Raw genomic sequence first — 27,422 nt, 5'->3', positions numbered from 1 at the left:
CAAGGTCATTGTAGGGAGGCTTAATACCATATCAACCAAAACCACTGAAAATAAACGCAAAATATATCTATTTAAAACAGTAGACAAAAATTTTCTTGGTGCCTTCCTAAGAGAGAGTCTCCATTCCTTCCAAGCTAATTATGTAAGTGTAGACCAGATATGGCCCAAATTCAACGATACAATATCGACAGCACTAGATAGATTCATACCGTGTAAGTTAATAAGAGACGGGACTGATCCACCATGGTACACAAAACACATCAGAACACTGTTGCAGAAGGAACGAAAAAAGCATGCCAAATTCAGAAGAACACAAAATCTCCAAGACTAAGTTTCACGGGAGCTCGAAATTTAGTGCGGACGTCAATGCAAGATGCTTTTAATAGTTTCCACAATGAAACATTGTCTCAAAATGTGGTAGAAAACCCTAAGAGATTCTGGTCGTTTGTAAAGTATACCAGTGGCAGAAACAGTCAATACCGTCACTGCGCGATAGCGATGGAGATATTACAGATGATGGTGCCACTAAAGCGGAGATACTATATACAGTTTTCCGTAATTCCTTCACGAATGAAAACGAAGTAAATATTCCAGAATTCGAAACCAGAACAGTTATCAGCATGAGTGACATAAAAGTAGATATCTTAGTTGTTGCGAAACAACTAAAATCACTTAAGAGCCGGCCGCGGTGGTCTAGCGGTTCTAGGCGCGCAGCCCGGAACCGCGCGACTGCTACGGTCGCAGGTTCGAATCCTGCCTCGGGCATGGATGTGTGTGATGTCCTTAGGTTAGTTAGGTTTAAGTAGTTCTAAGTTCTAGGGGACTGATGTCCACAGATGTTAAGTCCCATAGTGCTCAGAGCCATTTGAACCATTTTTTTTCACTTAAGAAAGTCAAGTCTTCCGGTCCAGATGGTATACCCATCAGGTTCCTTTCAGAGTTCGCAGATACAGTAGAGCCTTTCTTAGCAATCATATACAACCGCTCACTTGACTAAAGGTCTGTTCCTAAAGAACAGAAAGTAGCACAGGCACACCAATATTCAAGAAAGGAAATAGGAGTAACCCATTGAATTACAGACCCATATCACGCACCTCAATTTGCAGTAGGATTTTGGAGCATATACTGTACTCGAACATTATGAATCACCTTGAAGAAAATGACTTATTAATACATAACCAATACGGATTCAGAAAATATCGTTCTTGTGCAACGCAACTAGCTCTTTATTCGCACGAAGTAATGAGTGCTGTCGACAAGAGATCTCAGATCGATTCCATATTTCTAGATTTCCAGAAGGCTTTTGATACCGCTCCTCACAAGCGACTATTAATCAGATTGCGTGTATGTGGAGTATCGTCTCAGTTGTGTGACTGGATTCGTGATTTCCTCTCAGAGAGGTCACAGTTCGTAGTGATACACGGTAAATCATCGAGTAGAACAGAAGTGATATTGGTGTTCGCATGGTAGTGTCATAGGCCCTCTGCTGTTCCTGATTTACATAAATGATCTAGGTGATAATCTGAGCAGCCCCCTTAAATTGTTTGCAGATGACGCTGTAATTTACCGTCTACTAAAATCATCAGACGATCAATTCCAATAACAAAACGATCTAGAGAGAATTTCTGTATGGTGCGAAAAGTGGCAATTGGCAATAAACAAAGAAAAGTGAGAGGTCATCCGCATGAGTATTAAAAGAAATCCGATAAAATTTGGGTATACGATGAATCTCACAAATCTAAGGGCTGTCAATTCGACTAAATACCTAGGAATTACAGTAACGAGCAACTTAAAATGTGAAAGACTGCATAGATAATATTGCGAGGAAGGCGATACAAAGACTGCGCTTTGTTCGCAGAACACTTACAAGACGTGACAAACCCACTAAAGAGACAGCCTACATTACACTTGTCCGTCCTCTGCTAGAATATTGCAGCGCGGTGTGAGATCCTTGCCAGGTAGGATTGACGGAAGACATCGAAAAAGTGCAAAGAAGGGCAGTTCGTTTCGTATTATAGCGAAATAGGGGTGAGAGTGTCACTGATATGATACGCGAGTGGGGGTGGCAGTCACTAAAACAAAGGCGGTCTTCTTTGCGGCGAGATCTATTTACGAAATTTCAATCACCAACTTTCTCTTCCGAAATCTAAAATATTTTGTTGACACCCACCTACGTAGAGATAAATGATCCTCATAAGAAAATAAGAGAAATCAGAGTTCGAACGGAAAGATTTAGGTGTTCCTTTTTCCCGCGCGCCGTTCGAGAGTGGAATGGTAGAGAAGTAGGATGAAAACGGTTCGATGAACTCTCAGCCGGGCGCTTGAGTATGAATTGCAGAGCAACCATGTAGTTTAGATGTAGATGTAGGTGCCCATTGTTATAAATTCAGTGTCACATAAAGTATTTTTTATCGGATTTTTCTGAAACATGGAGTGTTTTGTTGCAATTCGGAGGCAATTTGCTACAGTTTGAGGTTTTTTCTTAGAGTTTGGGAGAATTTGTTGCAATTTTGCAATGCGATGGAGGTGAGAATCGCGACACTCAGCGTTGAAATCACGCAGTTTCCTTGTGAGTGCCAGAGGGAACCCAGACACTGCCGTGCAGAATCGGCGCGAAAACGCTTCAATATGTTGCATAAAGGCCGTCAGTGAAGCCATCCCTTTTCTTGGGGGTTGTATTCCACAAATTGTGTGGTCGAAAACTACAGTTCACAGTGAGATGTGCAACAGGAAGACATGCTTCACAAACTTTGACACTGCTGACACCCTGGAACGTTTCAACCCTTCTCTAAAGACGTTGTGGGACTCTTTCCGTATCGAACGTGATCGCACTCATTTGGAGCGATGCGTGACAATTTTTGCTCCGTGTACAGCCTGGACACACTAGGGACCATTCAAAACGATCCAACGAAATACGATATTTATACGAAGCAGCTAATGCCACGTATGCTTTTGCAGCGCTCCTACTTTGTGTCTTCCTGTGGCGTGATAGCGGGTGGATACGACATTCGCTCATGCTTAAATAAAAGAGCATAGGATCCATCTAAGACCTTATAACGTAGCAGTCCGGCTAACTAGCGGTAAAGCTGTATATATTGACGGTATATAAAAAATCTATTTGGGCTGCGCTGAAATCCCACCGAGTCTCGATCAAGTCAAGCAATTACGTGCTCCCCGGCGAATTTAAACACAGCTACACGTAGGGATATATCAGTTCCTATTCCGGTATTAATCATGGCTTCAACACCAATATCTCCACTAAAGTTTTTCAGTTTACTAGAGCCTAATAGTTCGTAATAATTAGTTAATGCGGCAAAGAGTACTTATGCACGCTGCGTTCCTTGGACAATCAATGTCATCGTGCAATAATTATTTACTGAGTACACAATACTGAATGGATTGGCAGAAGTTATTAAAGCAGTAATAACACTGAATGCTGGTTAATTGCACTATTTTCACATCCTAACATTGCCGTAAGGAAGTAGCTTTTCCTATCTGGGTGGAATTAAAGACGTATACTTCAGTCCAAAATATTACGCAAGTTCCAGGGTCCATTAACTGATTATACGAAAGTTAATTCTTTTCTCATAATTCGGTTTCAAAGTTTAGTTTCTATATCGGTCCATCATTAACAGTTTCTAACTTTGGATAATTTCCAGTCTTTTATTGAAAATCTTCAATTTAAGACAGTTTCGAATCTTTCACTATCTGGATTCTACGTGATATCCTATTTGAAGTTACTGATTTACTTCTTACAAATTCAGTGCTTAGTAGTAGATCACAAATCTTTAGCGTTCCAAAAACAATCTCGTCGCGCCCATGTATACGAGCACATGCTGAGGTACGACTTGCTCCGGCAAACTCTCTTAACACGGTAACAATGCATGGGTCTTTCTTAGGTATTACACACGATTCTCAAGGAGTACTCATAAGGAGTATTCCTTGAGATCGTTCGTCCTACTCCGTGATTTCTAATTACGGTACTTTGCTATCTTCTATGATTTTATTTTGAAACTAATGGGATTCTATCTTTTTATTTCTTTCTTTTTCAAAACACTAAGCTATTTGGTACTAAATTTCTTTTCTATCTACGTGCTACTATTCAAGCAACATTATTCCAAAAAGGGACTTTTTTTTTAATGAAATTTGCAACTTGATTTTTGGGACATTTGGGCTTTGGGGTACTATTTTTATATTCTTCATTTTTCGTCCAAATGAAGTGGCGTTACAACCTCCAGTTCGGCAAATCTGTCCGTGGCACCCACCCACCTTCATTGAGAATTTTAAAAATGTGTCCTTGCAGACGGAACACGTGAAGACGTCCTACTGCCTTGGAGACCGGCAATACCTTTGATTGTGTATAGCCTGCTACCAGACACAAGGGCAGTGTTTTAGCAGTGAAAGAGTAGCAATGTAGTCTGCCTGAAGGCGCCTGGTAATCGCGTCACGGACTCTGTCTGTAGAGATACATTTTTCAATTCTCAATAAAAGCTGGAGGGTTCCACTGAGGTTTAAGCCGAATTTAGGGTGGGGGCTCGTAGCGAGACTCTTTGCCGTTTTATTCACGCATGTGTCAATGTCTCATCCCTCCCTGATCATGCCACAGGAAAGCTGAAAAAGCGTAAGCACCCTTAGCTGCTCCGGATCACTTTCAAATTTAATGGAATGGTTTGGAACGGTCCCTACAGTTTCCTACCTGTACACGAGAGCAAAACTTCTTGCCGCGCTGCACTCCAAATGGGTGCGATCAGCTTCAGTGGGAATGCAGCCCCACAATGTCCTTAAAAAACGGCCGAAACGCCCGAGGGTGTTAGCAGTGTCAAAGATTGTTAAGAACGTCTTCATGTTGCTCCCTGCACTGTAAAATATCGTTTTCGTCCGTGAAAAGAGTTTGAATCAACGCCCCAGGAAACGGGGTGGTTTCACTGAACCCGTTTATGCCACCCCTTGCGGCCAATTCGTGCAAATTCTGAACGGAGGTGTGTATGGAATGTTTTCCCCGGCCACTCATGAGAAAACCGCGTGATTTAAACGATGAGCATCTCGATTCTGGCTTTCATCGCAGAGGCGTCAAAAGAAGGAGCGAAATGTGCGTGAGAGGGGGTGTTACGACATTCTGATCGTGTGACAAGTCCACGAAGGCTTTGGGCTGAATTGTGACGAAATTTGCTGCCAATGTGAGATCACTAATGTACCTTACACGTCACGTGAACTTCTGAGCCGTGGTCTTTTTTTCGCAAGTGCCGATGCCTTGTGTTTGAAGCGTCGTCGACCCCGTGGGAATTACGGGATTTCGAAAAAGTGATCCAGTAATTCTGTTGCACAGTTATGATCACTTACTTTCATAAAATGGTTTGTTTGGACCACAGGTGTTAAATTTCAGTACGCTTTACTAAACACAAATGCAAGACAACTGACATCTTTCCATCACTATTACTGAAGCAATAAAATTATAATATGTGTATTAAATCAATTGAAATGTCTCTGATTCATTTCGCGAGTTTTTAGCAGTTGACACTCAGAGACAAGCAGAACGTTGGCAGGCTGACTTGGTACGGAGTGCTATAGTGGCCGTCATTTACTGGGCGATCATTGGACTGTAGGCAGTGTGCTGTTTGGCTTTGCATCGTAATCAACAGGGAGCGAAGGTTTCCTAGGGGTTTGCGGTCGTGTGTTTACGGCACAGGCTGGGGCAGATCTCCAGTATTATGATCAAGCTTGTCAATCAAATTCGCTATTTACTTTTTACGAATGTGTCAAACAAGCGCGCAAAAGTACTAAGAAAGTTTGTCAAATTTAACCTTGCTTTTGAAGCAGCTGTCATGCAGTGGATATAGTGTTGTGAAGTATTTTGATACTAGTGGCAATAGCTACCAGTACAGACCGAACATTTCTCGCACTGACTTTGTCACTGTGTAAAAATATGAAAAAGAAAGGAAGCAAGACTCTGGTCCATGGAATGGTTTAAACTGAGAAATAAACACGCCTATGAAAATCTCCTAAAGGGAATATTAAACTCAGCATTTGATGTCTGCGTCAAATGTATCCGAACGACAGTCACCCCTTTAAGTAACTTATTAGAATTACTTCGCACTCACATAGAAAAAAGAGTCACAATTACACAAAAACCTATTTTCTTCTACCTAGATCTCTGGTGAAAATTCATTAAAATGCTGCCCTTTGGGAACTAATACATCGTCCATAGAGGAACTGGCGAGCTTCAATTTTTTTTTAATTGCATATCCGCTTGCATGTCGCTTGTAGTAGAGGAAAGGTGCCTATTATGCGATAGTTCCCTATTATGAGACACCCCAATTGTGCTTATGTTAGGGGCTGCACTCTGGTGGAGAGTTTCTTAAACACGTCTACTGCGTGCCAGACGACGACACAGCGAGTAGGACGCCATGGCTGAGCCGGACACAGTACGTAGAGGTTGATACAAAATTTCTTGTGTTTGGAGTTTTTGCGACATCGGTGTTAAGACAATATTTCAGCTTAAAAGCGAGTGGATATTACTGCACTCTTTTATTGTTGTTATTTGTGTCGGTATTACCTATAGTTATTGACAGTTAGATTCATTTTCCAACGAACGTTGTTAGCAAGTGCGTGATTCTTTGTGTAAGACGGCGAAATTCCTAATATGCGATAGTATGGGGATCCAAATACGCGTCAGTGTCGCATATTACGATACCTTTCGCATATTCGGGGAACTTTCGGGGAACTCGTTCTCTCACGATTTGTTATGTGTAATTTAAAGAAATGGCTCCGAGCTTTCCTTAAGAGTGAAACACGTATGTAACATAGCAGCGATGGCGAGGCATTGTAGCATCTGTGACCAGAGAGTATGCGCTTGACCGCGCGAGTGTTGCGAGCGGTTCTCAGTCTGTCAGTCGTTGCGAGTCTGTAGCTCTGTCTAGTTGGGTACAGTACTCTGTCAGCAGTCGTTGCGAGTCTGTAGCTCTGTCTAGTTGGGTACAGTACTCTGTCAGTAGTCGTCGCGAGCAGTAGCTCTGTTCAGTGGCGTGCAGTACGCTAGTAGTCGTCATGCAGAGCGGTCGGTCAGTGGTAGCAGTCCAGTGGGATTGCGTGATGTGGTCTGGCGACAACACTGGTCAAGATGCTGAATGAGGTATACTGTTAATTAAGATAATCATCGGATAATGTAAAGTTTAATTATTGTAACTAATTTTCAACAAGTGCCCCCAATAATAACTTTGATTTCAAAAGCAATTTTACATAAAATTTTCATTTAATTGAAGTAACTATTTCGTTCCACTTCCCTTAAACAAAAGTTTCAGTTTTCAATTAGATTACAAAAAAAAAGGGAATATTATTATTTGCAATGCAGTTCCTCCAGGCGGTGCGCAAGAACAAGAGCAGAAATTTGATTAGGTGTTGTAATGAGGTAAGAATTTTAATTTTGATTTTTTGCACAGGGCCAAAGACCGATATTTCGGTTTAATTGAATAATCATTATCACTGAATGGACTTTAATTTTTATGTAGAACTTATATTTGAGTCAGATCGCGATTCTCACTTTTATTGTCATTAAATTTAATTGCTAGGGAGGTTACGTTTGGCTCCTATTCATTTATTATTTCTGTCTTTAAAATTTCAGTGGAGAGGTTACACTTAGCGCAATGTCCATTAGCATTCATAAATAATGTTTACATTCTTATAAATTTTTGTTGGGAGGTTACACTTGGCGACACCCAGTCCAGGATCGTATTTCGTTGAGAGTCTTTTGAGCAACAGTCAGATATCCGCTCTTATTTGCTTCGATATAATTAGGATTTGGCGCAACGCTTTTATTAACTTGTGACTTTCTTTCTACAGGTCAACGGCAATTTGTTGCTCTATTGTATTTGTGTGTTGTTTTTGCATTGTGCTTATTTGTTTTGTGAAAAATTTTGACTATTGTAAAAATGCCGCGAAAGACTGTGAATAGTGTATCGCGAGGTATTATGAACGAAATTACCGACTTAAACAGCGTGACCGATAGTAATTGTGACACGCAGTGTAATGATGACAATCCTGCGTTCACTGACAATCAGTGCGTTCTAACAATTAGTAATGATGTAGACCTTAATGATGAGCAAACGAACTCGATTGTGTCTTGTGTTGATTTGACGACAATTGATGACGCGGGGCACACTATTGTAATGAGCGCTGCCCTGCTTAACACAACCGATTTACTAAATTCACGTGACGAGCAGACAAATTTGTCTAATGAAAATGAACAGATCACACAAAGTAGGACAGATTTATTTAATTCCGAAACAATGACTGATAGTATACATTTGACTGACAAACCTTTTTGTAAATCTCAAAATGACCAAATGGTTACAGAAAGTGAAACAATTCCAGATCCACCATTAAACAGCACTGAGAATAGAAATGCTGACTTTGAGTCGAATCCAATTATGGCATTGTTGATACAAATGACTAAGCAGTTTAATGAAAGATTTGATAACAATTCCAAACAACTTAGTGATCAGGACAAAAAATTTAATAAAATTGATGAAAATTTCAGACAACTTAGGGAAGATAACAAACACTTAAATGAGAAACTTGACAATAATGACGAAAATCTCAAACCACTTAGTGAACAGGTCAGACAACAGAATAAAAAAATAGACGACAATTTCAGACAGCTTAGTGAACAAATTAGAGCCGTTGCCGCGCAGTGCCATGACACTAAGGAACAGTTGCGCGTGGAAATTGAGGCTTGTTCACGAAAAAATAGCGAAGAAATTAAGTCTGTTGCGCAAGAATTAAGGGAAATGCAAACAGCCGCAACAGAAACACTCAGAGACGAAATTAGCGGAGTCGCTAAACAGTGCTCTGAAAAAGCTACACAACTACGGGACGAGCTTAAAGCAATGACAGCAGAACTTTCGCGCACAATGGATGAAAAGATCGACGCGAAATTCGAACAACAGAATATTCAGGTGAACGAGCGCTTTAATCAGCACATACAAAACAGTGATACGCGTTTCCGCAAATTTATTCAAGATCAAAACAAAGTAAAACGGCAAGTCATGGAAACAATCACTGCACAAAAACAAGAGGACAAACGTAAAATATTCGCGAAAGCAAAAACGTATGTAGACAATAATATTACTACAGTGTCCGACAAAATTAATACCATAGAACAATTGAACGCGGAATTAAGGGATGAAATTTCTGATCTTAAATCAAAAACAGATACACACACAGTAAATATTCAAACAGTGACAGACAGATTCGAACAATTAGAACTAACACAGGATTGCGATGTCATCAAAGCTGATGTTAAAAAACTGAGCGAAACTACGCGTAAGTTGCAAAAACAGATTAATGCGTCTGATTCTAAAACCGATGATCAGGTTAAAATGCTGTCTGAAAAATGTGATGAATTGGCCAGTCGTATTGATGTCATCGAAAATACTAATGACAATAAATCAGACGATACTGCACCGGTTTCATTTATCCAAACACCTGAATTTCAAAATTTACAGCAGGCAATTAATGAGATCGATTCATCTAACAACACGTTACGTAGGAAGTTGTCAAATTTACAACAAGAAGTAACAGAGATGAAAAACATTTCAGTTAATAACATACCACAGCAGACGCCACGTTGCGAGCATTTGTCAGAGTCACGCAGCGTGTATAATGTGAACAATTTACAGAGACTACGCAACTTAAAATCCGAAAAGCCACGCGACTTAAAATCTGAAAAGCTACGCAACTTGAAATCCGAAATGACACAGACGAACAGATTCACACACAAACCTGAACGTGTTATCAAACTGAGTGACGAGAACGTAGATTTCGAGCAATTTGCATTTGTAAAAAAATGTAAGGAATTTAATAATGACAGCGTACAGGTACACGATTTGCACTGTATACGACAATTTATCTTTGTACATTCACCGCTATTACCTGTAATGCAGAAACTAACTTTGAACCAGAGGCGACAATTTGCTATTGTAGTTTCATCAGCATTACGTATTATGCAGAAACTGGAATTAGCAAGAATACAGCGATTTACTTTTGGAATTTTACCGCTATTGCTTGCAACGCAAAAGCTAAAATTTATTTGCAGTGCGTAAAAGACCTCAGGGGATTCATTACGCTTTAATGAATATGTGCCGTAGCGAGCATAGGGCCCCGAGCTGTAGTAGTGCTATTTCATCTTTAGTTTTCTGCACTGCTGCCTTTTCTTCTACTATCCTTTATATCTATCAAAACTGCTCTTTAACTATTGCTCTACCTAGAATTAAGAAAAATGACAAAGAAAACCCGATGTGACAAACTTTTACCGAATGTGACAATTTTCAGTAGGCACTCCTGTAATGACAACTACCGCCGTAACTTTATTAACAGATAAAATCGTAATCATCAGTATGTACAAAAATTTTGAGCAGTCGCAACCACATTTTTGTAACAATAGACGTTTTTCACCACAATAGCATGAAAGTCAGCCGGTTGGAATACATAACCAACAATGTAATGCACAAGGTCAGCCAGGCTTTAATGTTCCGCCGCGTGCACGTATAGTCCCTGATACAACAAATAGTAACGTACGTCAGCAAGGAAACAACTACGTACAAAGAAGGCAGTATTTCAATTCCTATCGCAATACACCGTATAGGAATGACTATTATGACAGACGTAAAAATAATGAGAACAATTATCAGCGTACATATAACAACAGTCGGTCTCACCAACAGCAAAATCATACGCAAGAACATATTCTCATGAATGAACCCGACAGTAGGTACCATCCAGAGCGCAACACGTCTGGAAGAAGTAATAGAACTGTTCAAATAGTAGAAATGCCACAGCATCCTGCTAATAATAATAATACGTCAGATAGAATCTGACTAGATACTGCACAGGAAGCATCTTCCAATAACACAAGCACTACCTTTGACACGCAAAATGTTGTTCACGAAAACGTAATTACTTTTGACGATATCAGAGACACACTCTTGCAGGAAAGACCATTTGTTCAGAAATCTATTTCACATCCTGTTATCGAAATTAAAATTGGTTCATCGAAATTCTCAGCAGTAATTGATTCCGGCTCACCTATATCAGTAATAAATGAAGAAACTTTTAACGAGTGTAACAAAGAGAATACCTATCCGACATTACCTTTAGGCAAAACAAAACTGAAGGGAGCAGTATCGAGTAAAGGAGTAGACGTTAAATTACAGACGCATTTATCATTTTGTATTGGAGGTCATACCTTCAACTCTAATTTTTGGATTGTTCCTTTATTGACAACAAACGTAATTTTAGGTACGAATTTTCTCGTACAACACGATGCAGTAGTTGATTTTCAAAATTCTTATTTAATGCTAAAGGACGAAAATGTACAATTGGCTTTAGAGTTTCAGCATTCATTGTCTGCGGAAGAACAAACAATTAACCGCACAAAGGTCATTTCCGCAACACGTAACATAGACTGTTATCCCACATTGTTCACGGATACATACGTACACAATTATAATACTCCAGACGAAGTTGACTACGACGTAATGCAAATGATTTCCGATAAGGTTAAAAAGAGCAGTGCAACTACAGACGACGAACGAACGCAGTTACACAAAATTCTTTTACAGCAAGCTCCAGTTTTCGACAACATTCCTGGTACTATGTCCGGCTTTATGTATGAATTTCAAGTCAAACAGCACGATACATTTAAAGCTAAGCATTATCCTATTCCATATATCCACAGAGAACAGGTTAAAAAAGAATTGCAGGATATGCTTGATCAAGGAATTATTGAACCAGCAGTTAGTCCGTACATAAACCCGCTGCATATTGTTAAGAAAAAAGATGGCTCACTTCGCCTTGTACTTGATTCACGTCACATTAATGACATTATTATTAACGAAACAGATCGACCACAGACATTAGAGGAACTTTTACAGAAATTTCATGGTACAGCTATTTATTCCACATTAGATTTGAAATCGGGATTTTGGCAAATTCAACTTCATCCGAATTGTAGAAAATATACAGCATTTCTTTGTTTTGGCGACTGTTATCAATTTTGCAAATTACCGTTCGGTTTAACTATTTCTTCTGCAGCTTTTATTCGCGGTTTGAACACAATACTTCCGACAGAACTTAAAGACAGAATTACGACGTACGTAGACGATATTCTTATCGCAGAAGCTAACTGGTCTGAACACAATCTGATTCTTGAACAACTGTTACAAACTTTCCATGCACAAGGACTTACAGTTAATCTTAGTAAATCGCACTTCTATAAAATTTCTTGGACACGTAATTTCAGCAGAAGGCATTGCACCTGATCCGGAAAAACTTCAAGCTCTACGTGACATTACTGTTCCTACGACGAAGAAGCAATTACGCAGTTTTTTGGGCTTAATTAACTTTTTTCGTAAATTTATTCATCACTCTGCTTTAGATACACCCAGATTATGTCAATTAACAGGTAAAAACACTATTTGGTCTTGGGATAAGCAAGCACATTCTGAGTTCATGAACCTGAAACATGCTCTGTTGAATGCTCCACTTTTATCGCACCCCGATCTTACTAGAAATTTTTCCATTGCCACCGACAGTTCTAACACCGCTTTAGGCGTACATATTTTCCAGGAAATTGAAAAAGATGGTTCAACAGTAATTAAAAACATCGCATTTGCCAGTCGCAGTCTGTCACCTGCTGAACGAAATTATTCCGTTACAGAACTGGAAACATTATGTGTTGTATGGGCTTTCACGAGGTTTAGGCATTTTCTTTACGGCAGACATACCACCGTCTACACAGACCATAGAGCGATACAATTTTTACTTTCGGCTAAATTTACTCACGACAGGTTAAGTAGATGGAAACTATATTTACAAGAATTTAATTTTACGATTGTCCACATTCCCGGCACACAAAATGTTATAGCAGACGCACTATCGCGTTCTCTCGGCAACAATCAGCAAGACGTAGCAACCAACTTCTGCAAAACAAATTTCAGTGTCATGTACATTCAGCAAGTTGCATTTGAAAACTTTATTTCATCGTCATTACAGGACATAGCACAAGAGCAAAATAAGGACAATGTGTGGAAAGAAATTAAACACCTTTGGCAAGATAGGAAAAATGTTACGATTAGGAACCACTACACTGTACGCAATGACATTCTGTTTCGCCGCTCTCATCCTGACAGCAACAATTGGTTATTATGCATTCCTGACGAACTGGTTAACAAATTAATTTGGTACACTCATTTAAGTTACGCACATTACGGAGCACGAAAATGTTTTCTTATACTGAGACAGAACTCTTATTTTACTAACATGGAGAAACGTATACGACGAGTTTTAGCGTCTTGTAAAATTTGCCAGAAAGCTAAATCAGACACCACTTCACATATTCCTCCATTATATCCCATTATACCTGTTAAATTAAGACACATGGCCGCAGTAGATATTTTTGGTCCGATTCCGAGAACTAACAGAGGTTTTTGCTACATCTTTGTCGCTGTTGAGCTCACTTCAAAATTTGTTACTTTCACTCCGTTACGTAAAGCTACTGCTAAAACTGTTTCGAAAGCATTTGTAAAACATTTTCTATTTCATGTAGGGCATGTGATGAAAGTAATTTCTGACAATGGATCACAATTTCGTAGTAGCGTATGGACACGCATGTTACGAGCCAGAAACATTTCTCCGATCTATATATCCAAGTACCACGCTTCTTCGAACCCCTGTGAACGGTTAATGAAAGAAATTGGTAAACTGTGCCGAATATACCGCCACAGAAGACATATTGATTGGGATACACACATACTCTCATTCCAAGATGTAATTAATTCCGTTCCAAATGAATCCACTATGCTATCTCCGTCTGTTATACTCAAAAACGTTGAACCACCAAACAAAATTAAAGAATTAGTAAACTTCCCTAAATGTCGTCGACTAAGACACCACGAAATAATTGACATTGCGCTGAACAACATCAAACGTGCCGCAGAGCGCCGGAGAAGACGGCAAAAACAGGTTTGTACACGCCGAGACTTTCACGTTGGACAGAAAATATTAGTACGTACACATTATTTATCCAGTAAATTAAAAGGTAAGTGCAGTAAATTTGAACTTCTATACGCAGGTCCATATCGGATTCGCAGCATCCCTCACCCCAATGTTGTACACGTCGAAACTTTGAGAACTAGAAAATCGAAAGGCAACCACCATATCTCAAACATTAAACCGTTTATTGAATGAAGACACTTTATGATTCAACACACTATGATGTCATTTATTAATGCAATTATTTCACTTGACTAATTACTGATGATTATCGTATTTTTTCTTGGCAAGTGCCCGGCAAGGTAAGGTTAGCAGGTCGCTTTTCTTGTCGTTACACATCAGACCGTGCACATTTTCCACTTTTTTTTGTGTATATGATTGTATTCCAGTTTTGTTTATATGCACTGTGAAATAGTTAAGATATAACACACACCAGTTGACTTTGACATTTTTTTTTTTGCCTTATGACATCTCAACATCGTGACTGTTTTACATTTTGCTGCTGCATTGTATTATTCTGTGTACATTTTTGCATCTGAACACTGTCAATGTCTTTGACGTATTACGTTTTCTGTCATGTTATGCTGTATGGTTAATTATGTTACCATAAACCAGTCATTATTTAGTGGGTATATGATTTAAATGCAAGACATTAATCTCTGTTCATCAATTTCAGTAAGAAATGGTGCGTGTAAGAAATAAATTCAACAGAAATGGGAATTTCACCTACGGAATAAACGAAAGAAGATGCAATAACTTTATGAGGAAGAGTAAATGGATCAGGATTAACAAGCATTAACAAGAATATACTATACTCATCGTAGAATAGCAGTCTTAACTAATTATTTCTTTCAGAATACAAGGTGATTGATGCAGGCTGTCAGACTGAACTACACATCTTAGTTTTAGTGATGAAATATGCTAGAGATAAGGAATAGTTGTATAATGAGTAATGAAATGATTTTTTGCAGATGATAATGAATACTGATGAATAATGATGAAGGATATGGTATTATGAATAATGAAGTTTTTATTTACAGGTGATGATAATAATGAAGTTATGATAATATAGATAATGAAGTGATTGATAATGAAGTTTTTTCTTTACAGATGAGGATAATGTTGGAGTTTTATATTTATGCTATGTAGTTATTTAAGTATTTGTTGCAGTTTGTTTTGACAGCAGGTGTTATATTGCATAGTAGGATGACGGAAAGTTTTGGAAAGGACAGCTATGGAACACATTTTATACACATTTCACTACTTGTTAATTCGAAGTTCACTACTTTTCAGCATAGTGTGCGTTTCTTCTTTCAGGTCAATAATCCATTTTGTATTTTTTTCAGGAGATGCTTGTCATGATACTTACTAAAACTGTTACTTATTATACCTGTTCTAATACTTGCATTTTTATTTTTTACCCATTTGTCTATCATTTATAAATGTAATCACATATACTGCCTTGTTACATAACCTTGCTACAGCTGACTCATGACGAATGACGTTACCTGTCCTCATTTGCAGCAATAGGTCAAATGCAAAAAGTGTTATGCCTCAGCAATTAATTATCGATCCCAACGCAATGCATTGCTAACAAAAAAAAAATGTATTAACAGTCCCAAATACTGATACCAGTTTGAGAAAATTCTGAATAATACTGATTAGCTCTGAATAGTATGTCACTTGAGTAATGACTTCTTAATGAGACAACAAAAATACACATATATATAAAATAATGCTTAGTAACTGGCTAGTAATTGCCACTGTTATTGTAATGAGACTACTTATAATCCCCATGATTATTAATGCTATGACTATAATTAACTGATTTTTAATAATGACTTCGTAATGATCTGAATAATAATGAATGAGGAACAATGCTTTATACTATTCGATACCTGATGGCCACTGAGTGCCAATAATTAATGTCACTCAATGAATTGTTATTAATTATGCCATTAATTAGCTCTTGTTTTCAATGTTCATACTTTGTAATTGGAAATGAATGTGACTGTTTAATAATGCTTTGTAATTAGAAAGCTAATGATTATTACTATTGAAATGACAAATGATTAATTAACTATGCCATACTTTGTAACTGGAAAAGAATGCGATTGTTTCATGATGCTTTGTAATTAGGAGAAGGTTAATGATTAATACAATATTGAAATGACAAATGATTAATTAACTATGCTTTATAATTGGAAATGAATGTGACTGTTTAATAATGCTTTGTAATTAGGAAAAAGCTAATGATTCTTACTATTGAAATGACAAATGATTAATTAACTATGCCATACTTTGTAACCAGAAAAGAATGCGATTGTTTCATAATGCTTTGTAATTAGGAGAAGGTTAATGATTAATACTATATTGGAATGACAAATGATTAATTAACTATGCTATACTTTGTAACTGGAAAAGAATGCGATTATTTAATAATGCTTTGTAACTAGGAAAAGAAGATTACTGATTCTATGTAAAACAATTAATGAACATTTTTCTGTAATACTACATACATGGTACAAAAATGTTCCATAACTGGGCTATGAATGCCGCAAACTACTACTGTAATTGACAATATTATGTGACTTAATGTCCTTCACCTTATGAGCTAACTACCCTGAATTACTGCAATGTCCATTTGTCCTGTTTATCCTATAGCACTATATTTGGTTTTGCACTAATTCTACGTTGATGTGCCGTGTGAGAGCGTGGTGTCGACACGACATGCTGTCCACCGTGAGTGATGAAGACGTTATTATGGTCCCACTGTTTGGTGTACCTAATATACTGCCAAAATAAAAAAATGGAATATTACTACGACAGTTCAGTGTCTTGGCTACGCTGATAAATTCTGAGGGGAAAAGAACTTCAAGTTGTGTCACTTGGTGTTGTACTTCTGTGGAAAGATATGGACTTTCAAAACAGCTGTGTGCAATCTAAAGTGCTACAGCCATGATGCAATCCTTCCCTTTCCTATCCTAATTCTTGTCACATAGTGAAAATCATTTTTGCTAACATTATTTATGTTCATGGCTATACATTTTTTTCAATTCGCTAAACTCCAATGCGAGTACACTTATGTCACTGGTCGACATGATTTTTTTTGCTATTATGTTTATTTATTGCCAAAATGCTAAAGACATTTTTTTTTATTTGTTCTGAAGTACAGTATATGTGCACTTTTGTCTTTTATATTGTATATACATTTTTTATTTTCTGAACTACAGTGCATGTGCACTTCTGTTAGGTGTTAATATGTTTTCTACTGAACTTCAGTGCCTGTACACTTTTCTCATTTTTCAATATGATTTCTACTATTCTGTATATTCAATACTTTAATGCGTATGCACTTATGTCATTTGTTACTAATTGTACATACATTTCATCAATTACTGATATGTTCTCAACTGCAGTGCATGTGCACTCATGTCACTTGTCAACATAATATTTTGCCAGTCTGTTTATTTGTTCTGAATATGCTAAAGAATTTTCTTCAGTGCCTGTGCACTTTGTTATCTGTCAAATAATTTGTATATACATTTTTCTGATTTGCTACTATGTTTTGTACTCACATTTTGTCTTTGTCTGATATATTTTGTACTTAGTGCGTGTGCACAACATTTAAATATTCTGTAAGTTGTCGAATTTTGTTAATTAAAGAAAAATTTTGCTACGCTTGGCAAGTCCAAATGACTCACCATCGCTGCCAAATTTTTGCCCCCCCAGTGGAGGGTTATGAAACACGTATGTAACATAGCAGCGATGGCGAGGCATTGTAGCATCTGTGACCAGAGAGTATGCGCTTGACCGCGCGAGTGTTGCTAGCGGTTCTCAGTCTGTCAGTCGTTGCGAGTCTGTAGCTCTGTCTAGTTGGGTACAGTACTCTGTCAGCAGTCGTTGCGAGTCTGTAGCTCTGTCTAGTTGGGTACAGTACTCTGTCAGTAGTCGTCGCGAGCAGTAGCTCTGTTCAGTGGCGTGCAGTACGCTAGTAGTCGTCATGCAGAGCGGTCGGTCAGTGGTAGCAGTCCAGTGGGATTGCGTGATGTGGTCTGGCGACAACACTGGTCAAGATGCTGAATGAGGTATACTGTTAATTAAGATAATCATCGGATAATGTAAAGTTTAATTATTGTAACTAATTTTCAACAAGTGCCCCCAATAATAACTTTGATTTCAAAAGCAATTTTACATAAAATTTTCATTTAATTGAAGTAACTATTTCGTTCCACTTCCCTTAAACAAAAGTTTCAGTTTTCAATTAGATTACAAAAAAAAGGGAATATTATTATTTGCAATGCAGTTCCTCCAGGCGGTGCGCAAGAACAAGAGCAGAAATTTGATTAGGTGTTGTAATGAGGTAAGAATTTTAATTTTGATTTTTCGCACAGGGCCAAAGACCGATATTTCGGTTTAATTGAATAATCATTATCACTGAATGGACTTTAATTTTTATGAAGAACTTATATTTGAGTCAGATCGCGATTCTCACTTTTATTGTCATTAAATTTAATTGCTAGGGAGGTTACGTTTGGCTCCTATTCATTTATTATTTCTGTCTTTAAAATTTCAGTGGAGGGGTTACACTTAGCGCAATGTCCATTAGCATTCATAAATAATGTTTACATTCTTATAAATTTTTGTGGGGAGGTTACAAGAGACACCCAATTTTATCAATGAGAACCCCTCAGGGTCTTGCAGCAGCAAGAGTGAAAGCTTTCACTCCAGAAAATGTGGGGAGATTTTTTGATATTTACGAATCAACCATAACCCGCATCGAGTCTTCAATGTTGATGAAACTGGAGTGACGTCTGTGCAGCACAAACACAGCAAGATTATTGCTATGAAAGGGAAGAGACAAGTTGCTGCCTTGACTTCAGCAGAAAGGGGAAATCTCATCACAGTTGTGACGTGTTTGAACGCAGCTGGCACTTAAGTTCCACCACTAATCGTCTTCCCAAGGAAGAATATGAAGCAGGAATTGACGGACGGTGCACCTGCAGGATCAATATCAGCTTGTCATCCAAGTGGATGGATACAAACTCACATTTTTACTCAGTGGTTTGATCAATTTGTGACTGATGTAAAGCTATCTTCAAATGACCCTGTCATTTTGATTCTTGATGGGCATTATTCCCACACAAAGAATCTCGATGTATTAGATAAAGCACGTGAAAACAATGTTCATATTGTATGTTTGCCACCACACTCAACGCATAAAATGCAGCCACTTGATGTCGGATTTATGGGGCCTTTGACAACCTACTATGCCCAAGAGATAGAAACGTGGTTGGCAAGTAACCCAGGTCATGTTATCTCCCCATTATTAATAGCCAGGTTATTTGGGGCAGTTTACAACCGAGCAGCAACAAGGGAAGCATCTGTGAATGCCTTCAGAGACAACAGGTCTCATCCCATGAAACAGAAGCGTCTTTAAGGAACATGAATTTTCAGTTCATTGCCATATTGACGCTCTTCAAGAAAGAGATGCCAAAACGAAAATGAAACTACTGATGGTGATAGTCAAGCTGCCAGCCCTTCAGACATCAGACCTCTCCCACACATCGCAAAACCACCTGGAGATAAGTCAAATAGGTGAAACATTGCGTTCGTGCTCTGCTGCGTTACTAACTTCAACTCCTTATGCAAAGCTATTGCAAGAATCTAAACACAAGAAAACAGAGGCTGAAGCTAAGAAAGCAGCCAGACAGTTATTTGGGGAGAAGAGTGGAAAATCTTCAAATCGTAGACCTAAAGCAGAAGAATCGTCTAGTGACTCGGCATCCGATGCCCATCTTGATGACAGTGTGGACTGAGACAGCAGTGATGCGATGACGCAGAGTGTCTGTTCTGTACTGGGCGCTTTTCTGAAGACAAACACGGGCCAAATGGGCGCAGTGCATGAAATGTTATCGCTGGGCTCATGAAGATTGCGGTGTCACAGAAGACAATTTTGTTTGTCCCGGATGTCGTAAATATAAACCTAAGTAGTGGAAAAAATGAGTGAAGGATAACAAAAATGAATGCAACATTTAAAAATTGTATATTCATATGTCATTATTCTGTAATAAAATAATTAAAGCAAAATATTATTACTGTCTCATATTCGGAAACCTTGATCTCATTTCTATGAAATGCCTTGTTTGTGAAGATTTAATAACTACTCTGAAAGATTGTTTATTATTGCAAATACGATAATTGTATGATAAAATTAAATAATGCAAGATATTATTACCAGCATAAAAAATAAAATTGCACTTAGTTTTAGGTCTTTCAAATTGGTTTACAAAAGTGTGTCTCATATTAGGCACCTATCCTCTATAGTCATTCTCTTTTCAACGTCTTCCTGCATAATATACTGCTAGGAAAGACGCAACATCTCTGCCGTTTTTGTAATTGCCAGTGTTCTTTTGTTTTTATCCCTGATCATATTTGCGACAGTTGTAGGAACTCACAATGCAGTGATGTAATTTGTAACAGAAACTCTTTCTCGCAAAATTTTCGCGGCGAAACATCAACACGAACAACATCCGCCATCTTGTCAAATTGACCGTCAACCAAAATTACTCTCATTGTCAGGCACGCCAAACACAATTTATATTTGACAAAACGTTAAATAAGCCGCATACTGCTTTATATATGACAAAACTGGTGATATTTGTCTATCTGTTTGATTGTTTAGCGGCTCCTTTAGCGGTAGCGACTCCCACTAACTGCTCTGAAGCAAACACTTGAGTGACTTCCGATCTGTAGCGAATTATGACCAACTCGTATCGATGTTTCTACTCCGAGGTCTAGCAGCAAGCTGCCACTCTAGGACTATCACATCCCTAACGTTCAACAGTTTTCAAAGGGCATAACCTTACCATCTGATTGAACAACTCAAATTCTTCTTTTCTACAGTCAAATGGTTAAAATGGCTCTAAGCGCTATGAGACTTAACATTTGAGGTCATGTCCTCTAGCCTTAGAACTACGTAAACCTATCTAACCTAAGGACATCACTCACATCCATGCCCGAGGCAGGAATCGAACCTGCGACCGTAGCAGTCGTGTGGTTCCAGACTGAAGCGCCTACAACCGCACGGTCACAGCGGCCGGCTTCTACAGTCAAATTCTTCAATAACAACTCTAGTAGCTTTTGCGTAAACCCCACTTTCCTTACTCTAAAGGATACATACTTGCTTGAAGAGTTTATCTCTAAAACCATTCCTTCGTTAAGACAAGTTGTGTTTCTCTCAGTACCTACAGACACCTGATGTCCAGCAGACCTCTCCTTTTGTCTGCGTTGACTTTGAAAATCTTTGTTGTTGTGTGAATATATGCATGCCAGCAGCTGGCTTACCCATGGAATGAGCGCGCATCCGTTCCTTCTCTTCAAAAAATGGTACTTCATAACCTCGTGTAGTGGCATTCCCGGCCTATGATTTCGTACATCATATTCTGACTTGGCTGTAGGCGTCCCGCCTGTCCCATTTACTGTCTGACGTTGGCAGAGCGTCTTGACATATTCATTACAATCTCCATTTCTCACCCATTGGAATGAAAAAAAGATACATGTATTATGTTTCAGGGAGCCCCGTACTTGATGGAGAAGGAGCATACGACGCCGCCACGTGTCGGCAACGACAGATACGAGGGCTACTCGATGGACCTGATCACACAGATCGCAGAGATTCTCAACTTCACGTTCGAGTTCAAGCTGGCGCCCGATGGGCAATACGGCAATAGAAACGAGAAGACAGGCACCTGGAACGGGCTCGTTGGCGAGCTGATCGCAGGGGTAACGAATGGCTATATCATCATTATCATCATCCCCATCATCATCTCCTGCACGTATTAGGCTTCGCTTGTTACGCCTACATATAGCAATTAGTCCAAGTCCTTCCATTTGATCCTGGCTCTCCCTGCGTTTCTTCATCCTTTTACTTTGTATGTGCATGGTATATTTGGCAGTCTGTCATACTCCATCTTACTGATGTGCTCTTTCCATTTCCTTCTGTGTTCTTATATTTTCTTTATTTAGAGATTTTAATCCTAATTTTGCCCTCATTTCTGTATTTCACTTTCGACCTTGTGCGTTACGTTCTGACAGCACCACCCTGGCCTCTGGTGGCCGCTACCGCCAAGCAGCAGCGCTTCTCGGTAGCTATTGGAGTACTGATTATTCTCCGTGTTCTACTGTCCATGTTAATACTCATCGATAAAACAAATATTGAACTAGACTAATTTTGGACCGTTCTATCGAATGAACACCTGAAATTCCGCTTTAAAACTCATTTTGCTTGTAACGGGAAACAAACCGACTCTTTTCGTGGAAAACGTGTGTCACATGAGATACCTGACGAATAGTATTTATGTGGGATGACTCCAGATGCACAATGAAAAACGAAATTGCAAGTCAGAGGAAATAAATACGTATTGAGACGAACCGAAATGACACATTTACAATCCCGTAATTATGTGTGTATTCTTGAAGCGTGGGAGCAGATCAGAAAAATAGCCCCAGGACTATGACAACGTCATACATTGCAAAAAATACCACTGGCAGCGGTGCTCGGCTGAAAACTGTGAAAACAGTTATTAATTAAACTGAAGTCACCGTGATTCGAGATATTCTCCTGGACATTACAAAAGGCAGGATATGGTTCTTAATAGCGTCTGTGACCACCACGTACGGCAATGCAGCTCTCCAGCAAACTCCCTTGTTGGCCACAAAGGAGGCGTGGAGATGTTGTGGTAGGGCGTTCGAATCCATCACCAGCGCGACTGAAAACTGCTGGATGGTCATTGGTGCTTATGACGTACTGCATTACGCACAGTGCACGTGCTCGATGGAGTTTAAATCGTGGGAATTTGTGGAATACTAGAAAAAATCGTCAAAATTCGAATGAATTACCTAAAAACTGTAAATAACGTCATATGCTCGTGTTGTTGCTGGGCATGTATGCTGGTGCTTGTTGCTAAACATTTACAATCCCGTAATTATGTGTGTATTCTTGAAGCGTGGGAGCAGATCAGCAAAATAGCCCCAGGACTATGACAACGTCATACATTGCAAAAAATACCACTGGCAGCGGTGCTCGGCTGAAAACTGTGAAAACAAACCCCGGAACTGTGAATAGTGGCATACAGCACAGAAAATATTCTGTTAGAAATTGCAAGAGAACGAAGTTGGAGATATCACCTGAATTTGTCTCTGCTGACGCTACTGTTGCTCAAGCGAGGTGCAGAGCCCAAATGGCAAGTCGAGTCTCAGATTCTCGGCATTCTAAGATTGGAGGTGGTGTGTGGGCTGGTGGAGGAGGAACCGTAGGAGTACACTGCACTAGATGGGAGAGTAGGACGCCATTTTGGGAAATAAAATATGATAATTAAGATTAGGCTAGAAGCAGCTGGACACAGGGGTAAACATGGGACACTCTGCAGCCATCTTGGGTCACAAATTATGGTTATTATATTGAAGTTACAGGTCATTTATTACATCCTAAATAAACAAAGCAAATGTCAAAATTTGCAGTTTGTTTGATTACTGGTTATTAAATTAGGATGGGGCAAGTGGCCGGTTTGTTTACGTAAGAGAATCTTGCAAACCTTTGTCCGGAACATACATTGCCTAACTACTAAGTCATGATTGTAAAATACTGACCCCAGTTATTTACAGAAGAATGGAGAAACAAACAGAAGCCGATCTCGGGAAAGATTAGTTTGGTTTCCGTAAAATATAGGAACACATTAACCTATTTTAGAAGAAAGTTTAACATAAGGAAAACCTACGTTCACAGCACTTTTAGATGTAGAGAAAGATTTTGACAGTGTTCTTTGAAATACTGAAGATAGCAGACATAAAATTCAGGAGGTGAAAAGTTATTTACATATGGTAAAAAAAAAACAGACTGAGGTTACAAGAGTAGAAGTACATGAAAGAAAAACGGTAATTGAGAAGGAAGTGAGACTGGGTTGTAGTCTAATCCCGATGTTATTCAGTCTCTATGGTAACCGAGCAGAGAACAAAACCAAGTTGAAATTTTAAAGGAAAATGAAGTTCAGGGAGAAGAACTAAAGACTTTCTGGTTTGTCGATAGCATTTTAATTCTCTCAGAGACGACAGAAGACGTGAAACGGAAGTCGAACGGAACAACGAGCAGCTTTAAAAGAGAGTATAAAACGATGTGTCAACGGAAGTAAAACAATAGTAACTGAATCTAGTCGAATCAGTCAATCGATGCTGAGAGAATTGAAGAAATGAGACACTGAAAGTAGCAGATGAGTTTTGTTATTTGGGTAATAATATAAGTGACGATGGCTGAAGTAGTCAGGATATAAATTTCAGACTGGGAATTGTTAAAAAAAAAATCATTTCTGAAAAAGATACATTTGTCAACATCCAATATAAATTTAAACTTTAGGAAATTTTGTGTGCAAGGTTTCTGAATGGAGTTTAGCCTTGCATGGAAGTGAAATGTGGACAATGAACACCTCAGATAAGACTGGAACAGAAGCTTTTGAAATGTGGTGCTACAGAAGAATGCTGCAGATTAAATGGGTAGATCGAATAACTGGAGAAAAGAAAGTCATGGTACAACTTGATTTAAAAGAAGGAATCAGTTGATAGGACGTCAAGGAATCATCAGTCAGGTAGTGGAGAGCTAAAATTGGAGAGGGAAACCAAGACTCGAAAACAGTAAGCACATTCAAATTGACGTTGACTGCAATAGTTTTGCAGAGACGAAGAGACTTGCACAGGATAGACATGCATGGAGAGCTGCATCAAACTGGTCTTTGGACTGAAGACTACAACAACTAACACATAATTTTCATATATACATAAACGAAGAATTATTTATAAATAAAATTTCAAATTTAGAAAACTACCAGATTAACATACGACATTTTCTTTTTATCATTTAATATTGAACTTGAGAGTCACTTCTTCTGCACGGCGTTGTATCATAGACTTTACGCGAAACTAAAAACAGATAAACAATGTAAGTACGAATGCAACGTATATAATCCGTCAGCTTACGTTATCATTCTGATAAACTGGTAACTGATACATTGGTAACTGATACATAAGAGTCACGAGCACTGATGGCGGTACCTCCTACGTAACGTTGTTAGCACTCATTGTAGACAATTCTGATGATTTAATTGTACAGCCGCATGGGCAATTACCGAACAATTGTTATCATTTACAGACACCTGCTTAGCAAACGGGTACTATGCAAATTTCGCCCCGACAAGCTGACTGATACACGTTATTACAGCCGGTACGGTGTAAGTTAATGTGTGCTCCTCTCGGGTACTTTATTGCCAACACCGGCACATTAAAGTTACTTTCACGTAAGGCGCTAAATGAAGAATAACTCGGCGAAATTTTCGTGTACTCACTCCTTCATTCGATCTGCTTCTGTTCCAGAGGGCAGACCTGGCCATCTGTGGCCTGACGATTACGGAGGAGCGGCAATCGGCCGTTGATTTCACCATGCCCTTCATGAACCTCGGTGAGTACTCGTATTATTTGAAAGCCATGCTGTAACTTTTATGCTTTCACTCCCCCAGTGTAACTTTTCAACCTTAATATTCCACTAGTGCAACTCTTGAAATGCGTTATCCAGTGTTACATGCTTGTGCTAACTTTTCAAAGGAAAGTTTTTAGTTTTACGTCTCAGTGAAACTTGTAGACTTTAACCTGACTGTGTACAAGAAGTAACTTTATGTTGACTATTGGCTATATGTAACCATTAGTTTTAATACCTATGAAGCGACTATGTTTAAGGTACGTACATGCATAATTGTATTTATTATGTGTAATCGTTATGAATAATACCCATCTGACCTACCGCATATGAATAACCATATTGCTGTATACACCTTATACATAATCTCAGTGCCGACCAGAGTGGCCATGTGGTTCTAGGCGCTACAGTCTGGAGCCGAGTGACCGCTCCGGTCACAGGTTCGAATCCTGCCTCGGGCATGGATGTGTGTGATGTCCTTAGGTTAGTTAGGTTTAATTAGTTCTAAGTTCTAGGCGACTGATGATCTCAGAAGTTAAGTCGCATAGTGCTCAGAGCCATTTGAACCATTTTGAACCATAATCTCAGTATTTAAATCTTCAACAAAAACACTCACACAGCCACTAAACTAAATAATATGAAAATAAATACCGAACCAGTTATTGTTTCACTGAATGTAATCTGAACAGGTAATCACAGTTCTCTAAGTGCACAAGATAACGTTTAGTTCTGGCTAACTTGTGCGAACACGGATAAACAGGTAGTTGCAATGCAATTGCATTTCTCTGAAAAATGCTGAAAGAAATCACGCTGTTTTCCCCATTACTAAGAATAAAACTTGCAGAGTGCAATGCAAGTGTATTCGCAGGCTGCAATGCGAGACCGCATTGCTATTTTTAAAAAAAAATGTGAATATAATATGTAGGTTCAATGTTGAATAATTTGTAAACTAATTGCATTTCAGTTTTGTATTCATTAGTAGAAATTGAATGATATGAACATACCTACATAATTGGACATTCTTATTGCCAAATTATTATACTTTAAAAATAAACAGTAAGTTTACAAACACTCAACACAGAACTTTCGTGAAAATTAATTCTTTAAACAAATTTACATTCACTGCATTGAAGGAAAAATGGGTAAAGATTGATGTGAGTCTTTCTTGATTATATGCGCATTCTGCACTACTTGAAACAACAGTGCCAAATAGTCAAACAATGCAAGTTACGAAATTTGCTACCCAGAACTGCAAAGGTTCTTTAAACACGACATCCTACTTTCCTGCAAAGCTAGTGCACGCTTCACATTGCCCCTTTAATATACACCAATTAGCGGCAACAGCACTCCGAACTGAGGCCTGCTCACCAGTACATACATTACGTCGGCCAGTGCTCCACGCCGCAGTCTTGTTCAAGCAGACTAACCACTTCTCAGCAGTATAATCTCTGGAATGCAGAGAGTCTTATTTACACATGTACTCAGCAAAAGTGTTTATGTGGCATATATCACAAACAAACTGTCACTTTTTACTATGTAACAACCTTTCTATGTGATACAATGGCTGGATAAGTTGTCGGCAGTAGACACGAATTTGCAACACAAAAAATACCAGAAAATGAAAAGAGAAATTATGGACACATTCTAAGGTAGAAATACGAAGAGGCACTGTCCATCTTTGTCAAAGTCGTAATTATGGTGATAATGGATAGATCCCAAGGTGGAGCACTGCCTCTCATCACGAAATGAGTCTTGGCGAAGAGCCTAACAATGTGAGATCGTCCTTGTTAATCCTTCGTCTGAACGAGAAGACTAATGTGCTTCAATAACTTTCTCGGCCCCAACTCGCCTTGCT

At 38.8% G+C, this 27,422-nt stretch overlaps 1 protein-coding gene across 1 annotated transcript in view; it reads left to right on the top strand.

The window, feature by feature from the left end:
- Nucleotides 1-27,422, top strand: part of LOC126457433 (glutamate receptor ionotropic, kainate 2-like) — a 234,632-nt gene that overhangs the window by 131,267 nt on the left and 75,943 nt on the right. The window contains exons 10-11 of the mRNA XM_050093704.1: nt 21,622-21,831; nt 25,468-25,552. Coding sequence (XP_049949661.1) covers nt 21,622-21,831; nt 25,468-25,552 — 295 coding nt within the window. The remainder of the gene's footprint in view (nt 1-21,621; nt 21,832-25,467; nt 25,553-27,422) is intronic.

Source organism: Schistocerca serialis, chromosome 2 (genome assembly GCF_023864345.2).
Source record: "Schistocerca serialis cubense isolate TAMUIC-IGC-003099 chromosome 2, iqSchSeri2.2, whole genome shotgun sequence".
Classification (NCBI taxonomy): Eukaryota; Metazoa; Arthropoda; class Insecta; order Orthoptera; family Acrididae; genus Schistocerca; species Schistocerca serialis.
Note: the sequence above shows the minus strand (reverse complement) of the source record. Positions and strands in the feature narration are given on the sequence as shown.